Source organism: Benincasa hispida, chromosome 3 (genome assembly GCF_009727055.1).
Source record: "Benincasa hispida cultivar B227 chromosome 3, ASM972705v1, whole genome shotgun sequence".
In the NCBI taxonomy this organism is placed as follows: domain Eukaryota; kingdom Viridiplantae; phylum Streptophyta; class Magnoliopsida; order Cucurbitales; family Cucurbitaceae; genus Benincasa; species Benincasa hispida.
Window position 1 is genome coordinate 20684277 of NC_052351.1, and position 12092 is coordinate 20696368.

General features: G+C 34.0%; 1 protein-coding gene across 2 annotated transcripts; it reads right to left on the reverse strand.

The window, feature by feature from the left end:
- Positions 1-784: 784 nt before the first annotated feature.
- On the reverse strand, positions 785-5026 carry LOC120072496 (adenylyl-sulfate kinase 3). Of its 2 annotated transcripts, none has more exons than XM_039024853.1 (8): positions 4745-5026; positions 4368-4579; positions 3452-3592; positions 2461-2610; positions 2252-2370; positions 2013-2172; positions 1631-1677; positions 785-1194 (listed from the first exon to the last, which is right to left on the reverse strand). In XM_039024853.1, the coding sequence occupies exons 2-8, from the start codon at positions 4570-4572 to the stop codon at positions 1096-1098; spliced, it is 921 nt and encodes a 306-aa protein (XP_038880781.1). In that variant the 5' UTR covers positions 4573-4579; positions 4745-5026; the 3' UTR covers positions 785-1095. The 2 variants fall into 2 exon arrangements, with proteins under 2 accessions (XP_038880781.1, XP_038880784.1); XM_039024856.1 differs by having other exon boundaries at positions 2013-2097; positions 4745-5021.
- Positions 5027-12092: the final 7066 nt, after the last annotated feature.

The window sequence follows — 12092 nt, forward strand, 5'->3', positions numbered from 1 at the left end:
GCTAGAAAGTGTAGCTTGAATGAGAGTGTGACACCCCCTTTGAAATATATGAATACTTCCAATTATAGAGTTTATCCTGAAACCTCTCAATCACGGGCTGCCAAAACAAAATAGATTTAGAGTTACCACCCAAAGGAAGCCCTAAATAAGAACCTGGCCAATAACCTTGTTTGCAACCAAAAGGAACACAATAACCAGTTAAAATCAGAGTAAGAGACATGTATCCCAAGAAACTCACTCTTAGCAAGATTGATTTTAAGGCCTGAAGCACATTAAAAAATATGGACAATGTCAAACAAGTTCTGTATAGCAGATCTCTCAGCAGTAGAGAACAATAAAGTGTCATCGACAAACTATAAATGAGTTGGAGTAAAATCTGAATGACCAATAGGATGAGCACCAATATGACTCAATGCCGAGCTATGGTCAATAAGACGACTTAGACAATTAGCAACTAAAATAAACAAGAAGGGAGAGAGAGGATCTCCTTGTCTTGCCACGGGGCAGCCAAGTTCTGTATGGCTTATCTTGTTCTTAAAAGTTTCTACATCAACGAGGCCATTGATGTAGAAACTTTAAGAACAAGATAAGCTTCAATACATGCTTCAAGGGAAAGCTTTAGTCCGATTTGGATACCATCATCCATTAATTTAGGAGAAGCTGTAGCGCAGCATCCAATTGACCTTTCACACCTTAGAAAATTAATCTAAGCGGACCCTTCATAAAATTATTATAGGCAAAATTTGTAAAATAAATTACTGAAAAATAAATCAGTATCATCAAATTGGACCGAAATACATAATAAACTTGAGATGAATTTAAATAAGATTAGTGTGAACTTGACAAAAAAAAATTAAAAGTTACAAAGTACTTACAAAATAATAAGCACACGCATATCCTCTTTCTCATGCTTCTAACCTTATTTGTACGAAGAATGCTAAATGACCCAAGAATTGGGAAGCAGAGACTGAAGGAAACGAGATGTTTCCTAGCAGTGAGAAATAAGGGGAGTAATTCCATCTCCTCTTGCATTAGACTAAACCGAGTTTCTGTATGTTTCAAATTGATAACAAGGAAGTCCCACATTTCCTCATGTTAGGCTTGCAGGTATCCTCTCTCTTCTAGATATGAAATCACTCTTTCCGCCATGTCTTTAGGGGACGAGCAGATCCCTTCTTTGTATTGCAATACAATCTGCCAAAAAGAGAAGTGTTATTCGAACTTTTTAAGATCAAGTCTTAAGACAATAACAAAAGCAAGGGAAAAATCAAATAATTCACTGACCAAATAAATTGAAAAAACAAACTTAGAAAGAAACAGTGAATGAAACAATTAATTAAAATCACAGGAACAGTTGAGCTTTACGGGTTTGAACAGGAAGACAGTGTGATAGATTTGTTATCCATATTGACAAGGAACATTTGACAAAGCTTACGTTACTTTGGATCAATGATAAATCACTTCACCAGTTTAAGTTTGATGTTTGAAGAACACAAAAGTCATTCATTTCAACGGTAGAGGCAATAAATTGAAACCTTCAAACTAAGTGTTAGCGTTGGAATATATGTAATCCTTTGACCGTATGAAAACAAAAAGGAAAAATGTGTGTCGTTCTAACTTAAGTACACACCTCGGAATTTAATGGTTCTTCATATGGATCATCTATCCCTGTGAATCCTGAAAACAGAATGCAAATATCAACGCAAGAACTGAAAATAGGTATCAGTGGAAAAATAGAAGCACGATAACTCTATCTATTACAGAAATTTAAATTTATAATACAACTAAAGCTACAATCTCTTCAATTGGGTCCATGAAAATTGGCAACAAGAATTCCTGTCAAGTAGTGTTGAATCTTGATGAGCGATGATTGCTTATCAATGTCAACCACATAATTACAGACAAGATTGGCAGAAAGATTTCATTCAAAATGGAGAAAATTTTTCGAAATACCAAATCAATAAAGGTTGAATCATGTGAAGCCAAATATTGGGAAAAAACCAAAATAGTACCTTGTATCTTCCCTGCTCTAGACAGTTTATACAGACCCTTTGGATCCCGGGCTTCACATACATTTAGTGGTACATCAAGGAAAACCTGTAAAAGAATGACAGAAGCATAATGCCAACAATGAAGATATTGCCCTCCATCCACGTCCAGAACTCTAATGCCCTGTCCTAGTTGCAAACTCCGTGAGAAGAAATGAAACTATGCTCTGATTACATGCACAACAATAATTACAATAACATACCTCAATAAAATCACCTTCTGCCAGTAAGGCACGACAGGCATCTCTATCCTTCCGAAAAGGAGATATTAAACTAGCAATACAAATAATCCCAGCATCTGCAAAGAGGCTTGCTACCTCACCTGTAGACCATCTGGTTTAATATCCACGAAATTTGGGTGACATAAAAAACGTCAATGAAAAATTTTCATCAGATGGACAAGGACACCCACCAATTCTCCGTATGTTTTCTGTACGATCTTCGGGTTCAAAACTAAGATCACTGTTTAGACCATGCCTAATATTGTCACCATCAAGGATGTAGGTCAGTTTTCTTCTTGAATGTAAGCCTTGACTTAATGCACATGCCAAAGTGCTTTTTCCTATAATTAGAGCCCTAGGTGAGAGAGAGAGAGAGAGAGAGAGAGAGAGTAACTACAGTGAAAGGATCATCCTACACAAGCATTTTAAACAACAATCCTCTAATTGTACCAGACCACCGTACAATGTGAAAAACCAGTTTTATGACCCCAAAACCTCTTTTTCACGAAAAGTTTATATGATAGAAGATAATTTGATGGATGATGAGCATGAAAGTTAGTTAGGAACAATAAATTTACTCATACCTTACGAAATATGAACAATAAACATGCCTCATTGCTGACAAGCAGCTCCAATTTTTTATTTCCTTCTTTCACAACATACTTCTTTCCTTTTTTTGCTTGGGAAACTACTCTACCTCTCTATGCCAAATTGGTTTAGAGTTGAAACAACAAGAAAGTCAACTGTGTCTAGTCCATTGGATCAATAATTTAGATTCTTAACCAAGTACATGCTCAATGGAACTATTATCTGTGAAAGGAACAGCTAAGTCATGTAATTGTAAATAACTTGTAGACTCCGTACATCAAAAGGATAATATCAATCCAAATTGCAGATGTGCAATCATAAAGAAACGGGTGATCTGTCCTGCAAATCTGGTCAGTGAAGTAAGTCTTACAGACTTCTGGCTAACAAAGAAAACCAAATGAGGATGGAAAGAAAAGAGTTCAATCACTACTGAAACTATTAAGTGACAGTCATCTGGGATAAAAATTTCAGAGCAAGATAAAGGTGAAAATATCGTAGAAAAAATAATATCCATTATAATGGTGATGGTGATGATGGTCCTAAAAATGCAACAGAAAATAACACCAGTCACCTGTTGGGAAAACGAGAACTAACCTGAACCACTCAGACCAGTTATCCATATTACACAACCTTTCTGCTGAGTCAACTTTTCTCTTTGAGGCTTCCCAATAGGACAATCATGCCATACGATATTTGTTGACTTCCCACCAGTTGAGGTCTCATGGCAACCTTTACCTAATTTTTTTTTAAGGAGAAACAAAATTTTCATTGATAGATGAAAAGGAGACAACTTTTACCTAATCATTAGATGGTTGGACGAAACTAGAGATACTCAAGTAGTTTCAAAATTATGTAAACTGCAAGGCTGGTGAGTCATGGGCCATGATCTTACAAATTCAATCTAAGAACTATATTCGAAGCAATATACCAATAAAGCTAATTTGGCATGCATCAGCCTTAGAAGTGTGCACAAAAACAAGAGGGGGGAAAAAACGATAAGCTAGAGCAATTTTCAATGCGTACGGAACCATGGCCAAACTCGTGATTTGTGATTTACCTTTCTTCTAAGGCACAAGTACTGCATCTATTGAATACGAATAATTACCAAACTATTGCCACTAATGATCCAGATGGTGAATTAATCGGATATTTTGTAAGGACAGAAGGAGAAATTGGGTGAAAATGCTAGGTGAAGCAGCAAAACTTTGACACATACGCCTACAAATTTTTAAAGCTTATTGAGAATAAAAGGTGCCAAATGCATTTAGCTTTAAACCTAAGATTGGTCCACAGTCCAGTTGGTAGTTACAAAAAAAATCAAATAGACCAGATCTACATGATATTGATTACCTTCATAATTTCCAGAAGTTCAAACAACACCAATTTCTTTAAAGATAAGTTCAAAAAATTTATCCGGAAAGAAAAACTGACATTCTTCGATGCAACAGTCTTCATAAACAAAATCCAATGCGATTTGTAAAATAATAATAATAATAACAATAATAAGTACCGTGAATCGCAGAGCAATTGCTCGTCGCCGCTTTAAATGGTTGTAAGAAACTAGTAGCAGCAGCATCGCAACAGAACCCCCAACCTCCACAACTCCGCTCCAGTCCAATCGCAATGTTCACTGCAACGTTTGCCGGCTTCAACCTCCCCAAAGATCGGTATTCATACATACGAATCAGCGGTCGCGCCGATTGCAACGTGACCATCTCGGAACTGAAGAAGGAAGCAACATGCCAAAAATCAACAAAAAGCAGAAAGATGAATCAGGAAACACAGAATAGTACTTTCAAAGAGAGATTCGAAACTCCTCCTAAAGCCTAGCTCACGAACCTACAGGAATATACAAGAACAAGAAACCAGTAGATATGAGATACATACGAGATTGAAATTGAAAAGATGGTTGAAAGAGGTCCGTCGGACGAGGCGGGGGAGGTAGTTTAGTCGTAAACAATGGGTGTGCATCCACCTGTAATTCTGCTCTGATATGGCAGTGGCAACTGGAAAAAGGCTGAGATACGACAGAAAGAGGATGTGGAAAGCAAAGGCAGCGTGCGCGAGAGAGGCTCAGCTGTCACTTGAAAATGGAATCCACACAAGGAATCCACACTAATTTCTCTGCTTTTTTTTCAAACAATACGATAACGATTATGAATGAGCCTTGCGAGAATTGATTGTTTGTTTATCCTTTGACACCACGTGCTCCTCATTCTTCCTATTAACATATCTATTTTGGATCAAAAGGTCAATGGTTCAACTTTCCAATAATCAAATGAATTTTGAGCTGAGAATGATCTATGAAATAAAGAATAATTCTTTTATTGGTAAAATTATCGAAAATATTTTTAAAATATTACTATCTATCATACAATAGATATTTAAGCGATAGAAATATCTATGAAATAGATGATAAATGTTTATTGCGGAGTATAATGATGACATTTTACTATATTTATAAATAAATTAATTCATTTTCTTTTATTTAAAAATAACCCTAAAATAAAAGTTACATCTATTTCTTTTTCAATTGTAAATTTAATATCTCAACATTCAAATTTTTAAAAAATTTAAAGAATAATATATACAAAATTAAGAAGGTAACTTTTGTCTAGTAACCCTTTGATTTTTTTTTTTTTTTTTTAAGAATTAAGCCTATAAACATCACTTTTATTTATTTTTTTAAAAAAATTTACATGTTAGAAGTGTTTTTAAAATCAAAGTTAAATTCAAAAATTAAAAAATAGTAAAAAATTTGTTTTTATTTTTAGAATTTGAGTAAGAATTCATACGTTTATATACAAAATATGATTAAAAAAATTATGTGAAACAAGCATAAATTTCAAAAACCAAATAATTACCAAATGAGGTGTTAGAGATCAATTAGACAAATTTTAATTTTTATTTTAGAAAATTATTTCAAATAATAAAACTGTTGAAAATATTTACAAAGTATAGCAGAATTTTAAAATTAGTGATAGACGCGGATAAAAAATAAAAAAATAAAGTATATCTTCAATTCTTGTGAATATATAACCTTTTAATAAAGAATAGCAAACAACTTGCTTTGCCAAAAAGGGAAAATAATGGGGATGAACAAAATAGACCACTTGTACGAGTAATTTATTGATACTTCAAATAAGTTTCACAATTTAACATTTTGTTTCATTGTTAATTTGGACATAGATTAATTCAAAATACTATATTTTATTAGGTCAAATGTACAATACTCGCATCTTGTTTTTAAAATTAAATTAAACATTTTGTTTTAATAATTTGGAATTAAAGTATAATATTAATTAATTGAACAATATGATTTAAATTAGATTGTTAGGCCAAATTAACAAAGACTTATGGTTAAGAACCCATTTTAAAATTTGTTCAACTAGGAAAAAAAGATTGAAGAATTTTGGTTGAGAAGAAACTGGTAAGAACATGGCTAGCTAGAGGTAGCATCGGTCTATTATTAAATTAATGAGATCTTTTATGCAATAATATATATACTATCGAAAAAGTAAAATGAGTGTTTTAATCCATGGTAAGTAATTTCCAATTTCTTTTACGATATTTATTATATAACACTACAAAAAAAAAAAAGTTTTTTGTCGACGCATAAAATCAAAATAAGAAGAATACAGTCGAGAGAAAAAGCATATGTTGATGGGAGATAAAAATAACTCCGAACGCTGTATAATTATCGTTGGGAGATTTGCACTATATCTCAATGCTCTATCTTCACCCGTTGACAGATCTTGAAAATAAATTGAATTAGTTAGTAACTGCTTATGATGTAGAAGAGCGCATCAAGAGAAATTCTTTCTGCTGACAGATTTAATGAATGTCGGGAGATATATTAACAAAACTCTAACTTTCCTCCCTCAATTTTATTTCATCTTGCTCGCTGCGCGCCCATTATTCTCCTCCTCTCTTTCCAGATCTACTTCCACTTGCGCCCTCTGGCACCCCAATCTCCTGCTGGCCACTCCAAAGTCTTCCCAATCGTTAACTGCCTCCTCTCCCCACAAGATCGTTGATTGTCTCCTCACCTCATTTTAGATTCTTGGCCAAACGTCCACCTCTCACCTCCCAAACATCAGCCGGTTCAAATGTTTGTCGCTTAAAGCCTCCGCCAGTTCAAACGTCTATTGCACACAGGCCTAACCGGTTTTAGATCTCCCTCGTCAGTGATTATTTTTCCCAATAAATAACTTTGATTTGTCTTGGGTTCTTTTCTATAATATTTTGTATTTGAATGTCATGCAATTCTTTGTATTTGAATGTCACGTGAAGAAAATTCATCCACTTGATACTAATCTATGTAAAATTTTAAATTCTTGGTTGTCTTTAAATGAGTGGTTTGATTTTGATCTATGTTAATTGTTGTTAATTGTTTGTTTGAGTGTTGGTGATTAAACTTCAATATATATTTGTGTTTGTTTTTTATACATATTGTGTTGATATGAATAGTACTAGTATAGTGATAAATTCAATAGTGTTAACATATTGTGGTAATATGTAGTGTTGATATACATATTGTGTTATTTGTGAATGGTGTTAATATAGTGAAAAATTGAATAGTATTAACATATTATGGTAATATGTACCACTCATACATATTGTGGTAATATATAGTGGGAAGTGTGTGTTAAAAACATTTTATTGTTACTCCAATTGCACATTAACACATAAGAGATAACTTTTTTTCTTTTTCTTTTTTCTATAATAGAATTCGGTGGAAAGAGAAGTCACTTTGCATGTAAGAAATCGAGAAGATGAAAAAGAGGAACTAACATTCATACACTAACTTCAAAAACATCCATGAACATCCAAAACCATTTTTTAATTGCTCTTCTTGCTTCATATAAGCATTCCATGAGTGTCCCTTAATTTTTAACAATGTTAATTAGGTTTATTTAATTAATTATACTCACTCCAAAAGTGGGGAGTTTGTGAGAATTAGGCTGATGATGCACATGTAATAGTACTTTTTAGAATTTTTTTTTTATTAATTTATATTCAAGTAATTAAGTTCATTCAAACTTACTCTTAACAATATGTGCAGAATCAAATGTAGAATTACAATCAAACTCTATTTCAGAAGGGTCTCAACCACAATTAGGAGAGGAAATATGTGATGCGGTTTTAGGTAGACGACCGATCTATTTCAAAGGGCTTGGTTGAGGACTCAAGCTTAAAGCGAAGAGAGGTAATTCTTCATCAAGTGCATCATCCGTAGAAATGGAAATGAGAATACTAAGAGTCAAATTTGAGAATTTTCAGTCACATTTGAAGGATCTTCAAGAAGATCATATATGATTAAAAGAAGATCATGCAAGACAAATAGAAGAAATGAAGAAAATGATCGAAGACATGGTGCAATCACAAAGAGGACCATTGAAATAGGTATGAATTAATATTCTAATTCTAGTAAACTTTGTAAATGAGGTTCAATATGTTGTTATCCTGCAATTCTGGTAGTAAAATAATTATGTATGACTATAATTAGTTACGGGAGAATGAAACATGACTATCCTGTAATTATAGTAGCCTTTGTTTGTGTCAATGATCTTATAATGTGAAATTTGCTTTATTTGTGTACTGTTTGTCAAGTCCCTTTTTTAAGTTTTGGTTAAGGATATTTGTTTAATTTAGTTTATATTATGGGGTGGGGGGTGTTTAGGAAATGGTTATACTTTAGGTAACTTCAGTTTAAAGTGATGTTATAATGGTTGTTTCATTGTTTTGTTAAGTGTTTCTAAACCTTTGGATATGTAATGAATGTATAATGATTGTTCTACCCAGATGTTTTATTTCGTTTAGGTAGAGTGTATTTGCTTATTTTTGTCTAAGAATATTTGCTTAATTTAGTTTATATTTGGGTGGGGGAGGGGGGTGTTTAGGAAATTGTTACACTTCAGGTAACTTTAGTTTAAAGTGAAGTTATAATGGTTGTTTTATTGCTTTGTCAAGTTCTTTAAACCTTTGGATATGTAATGAATGTATAATGATTGTTTTGCCAAGGTGTTTTTATTTATTTTAGGTACAGTATATTTGCTCATTTTTATCTAAGATATAGTTTTGGAAAATTTGTTAAGTTGCCTTATTTGTGTATATTGGTTTTTGTTTTTGTCAAGTTGCTTTGTTTAAGTATTGTTCAAGATTATACTTTTGAGTGTTGGTTGGATTTTTTTTGTTAACATAATTATGGAAACTTTAATAAACAATAGTGCTAATTCATTATTTAAATTAATGTCATTTTAGGTAATGTTGGAGATTTCGAGCTGCTTTTGAAATCTCAACCTAAAAATCATGTGAATAGAATATGCGACTCAAGTGACAACTACTTATGTATTTTTGTGGAGTACCTATAATAGTTAGGGTGATTCCAATGTTTTTTTTTTTTTTTTTTTTTTTTTTTGGAAATTTTATGCTTTTATGAAATACTTAAGTGATACATTGTAGGGATAATTACAATGTTATGAAAAGATATATTATGAATTAAAACAAGATTCTTCTTGAGAGAGTTTGGCAGAGGGAAGGAGATGAAGATTGTAGAAAGGATTTCTGTAAATTGTAAATCATATAATTGATTGTTATTCCTCTGCCACACTTCAGCATATGACAGAGAGTGAGTGAGGGAGTTATGCTCCCTCTAGTATTTAATTAATTGAAGGGATCGAATCCCAAGCATAAACGTGTGATCGCCTTATAATTTTATTTCGATTTTACATAAACAAAATACAGTATAAAAATAATAACATAATAGATAAACAATAAAGATTAGCATGCATTTAAGAGAAGAAAAAAGGAACAGCTAAAACTTACCTTTGTAGATTCCTAAATTCTTCACGATGCCCTCCATGTCTTCTCCAGAACATCTCTTCAATGATGAAGGGATACAACCATAAGTGAAACCTTGTTATTATCTAGGATCTAAAGAATTGGATGCGTGGTCTCCAAGACTTGAAAAAGGAAGAAGGAGTAATAGAAAAAAGAATAGGGATTTTGAGAGAAGTAGTAGGAAACTGGGATTCAGAATTCCCAATTCAATTGTGTCACAAACATGACCCGTGAATAAAGATGTCCACGGCGCGGGGTGGGGCTGGGGATGCCATTCCCCATCTCCATCCCCACTCCCCATTTCATTCTCCATCCTTGTGAAATTTTCTACAAGGATCGGGGCGGGGATTCCTCGTAGGGATCAGGTTTCCTGCAGGAAATTTTTCCCTGTTACCTTCTTCTTTTTTGGGATTGGTATCCTAATTCTCCCGGTAGTTTCGTAGTTTGTAAACACTCTGTAAACATATTGTTATTAATAAAATAAGTATTATTTTATAAGCATTTACTCAATCCAATAAACTAAGATCCATGGTTATTTAATGTAACATAAGCATGTATGTGGAGACATACAAGTGGATCATGCCTTAAGTAATAACCTAAATGGTATGTAGTATAAGGATAAAGGAGGGATACCTTATCTTTGTGATACTACCAATACGACCCGCTTTGTAGATGTTATAAGTGTTGTAAAGTGCTACAAATGGTCTGATCTTGACCATTCATGTGGAGACATGTGAGCGGGGGTATCCTATACAAAGAGTTTATATAAGACCGAACCATGAAATTATTAGTCTCTTTATATAACGCCGTTGATAATTAGGACTTACATTTCACTAGGATGACCATAGGTAACATGACCTTAATCTTGAGTGAGTTGAGAACTGCTGCTAATGAGAGCGATCCTTTGATTTGTATGGGTGAGAGTGGCAAGATTTCTAACTCAACAAGCTTACCATTTTGGGGATTCGTCTGATTGGGGAGCTAGGAACTCAGCTACACAAGACGGAATTCACTCTTTCCCAGAAGTAGGGGTAAGTAGATAAATTGCTCCCTTAAGGGCTGATTACGGGTTTTGAACATAGTGGCCACACTCTCTCTTGGGAAGAGAGGACTCAATCATAGTAGGACTATGACTTATTGTTCATTAGAAGAATCAGTAGTACTTAAAGAGTTAGATGTAACTACAGGGTCAAAACGGTAAATTGGCCCAACTATACCTACGAGCGATTTGTCAGGGGTCATCGCCCTGTTGATTGGTTATATCTAATGAACATAGAAATATATCTGTAGTGCGAAGAATGCAACTGTCCGTCTTTAGTGGAGTGACCAACAATTAACGGATGGAGAGTATATGGACTTAGAATTCCAAAACTATATGATAGAGCATGGAATCACATCCCAACTCTCGGTCTCAGGTACACCTCAACAGAATGATGTATCAGAAAGAAGAAACAGAACCCTTTTGGACATGGTTCAGTCTATGATGAGTTATGCTCATCTACTAGACTTGTTTTGGGGATTTGCAGTGGAAACTGCAGTTTACATTTTGAACAATGTGTTGGGATTGATGTCCTAATTCTTCCGGAGTCTCGTAGTTTGTAAACATTATACACTTTGTTATGAATAAAATAAGAGTTATTTTATTTTGCATTTACTCATATCCGATAAACAAAACTCCATGGTTATTATATGTAAACTTAAGCATGTATTTGAGATATACAAGTGGATCATGCCTTAAGTGATAACCTAAAAAGGTCTGTAGTACAAGGATTAAGGAGGGATAACTGATCATAGTGATACTACGGATACGACCCGCTTTGTAGAGGCTTACAAATGTTGTGAACTACTATAGATGGTAGATACTGACCATTCATTTGGAGACATGCGAGCGGGGGTGTCCTATACAAAGAGTTTGTATAAGACCAGATCACGAGATGATTCGTCTCTTTATATAACGTTGTTGATACTTGAGACTTACATCTCACCTAAACGACCATAGGTAACATGACCTCAATCCTGAGTAATTTAGGAACTCCTACCTTTGAGGGCGGTCCTTTGATTAGTATGGGTTAAAGTGGTCAGATTGTCAACTCAACATGCCTACCTTTTTGGGGATTTATCTGATTTGGGAGCTGGGAACTCAGTTACACAAGATGAAATTCACTTCTTCCCCGAAACAGGGGTAAGTAGATAGATTACTCCCTTAAGGGCTGATTCCAGGTCTTGAACATAGTGGCCACAACCTCTCTTTGGAAGAGAGAACTTAGTCATAGAAGGACTATGACTTATTTTCATTAGAGGGATCAGTGGTACTTAAGGAGTTAGATGTAACTACAGGGGCATAACGATAAATTGGTCCACCTATACTTACGAGAGATCTGTAAAGGGTTAT

Excerpts from the sequence above, each read along its gene's own strand:
- LOC120072496 (XM_039024853.1), bottom strand. The coding sequence starts at position 4,572 with ATGGTCACGTTGCAATCGGCGCGACCGCTGATTCGTATGTATGAATAC. Across the intron at positions 2,611-3,451 it reads AACTGGTCTGAGTGGTTCAG|GAAAAAGCACTTTGGCATGT; the intron begins GTTAGTTCTCGT and ends CTCTAATTATAG. Across the intron at positions 1,195-1,630 it reads AAGAACCATTAAATTCCGAG|ATTGTATTGCAATACAAAGA; the intron begins GTGTGTACTTAA and ends TCTTTTTGGCAG.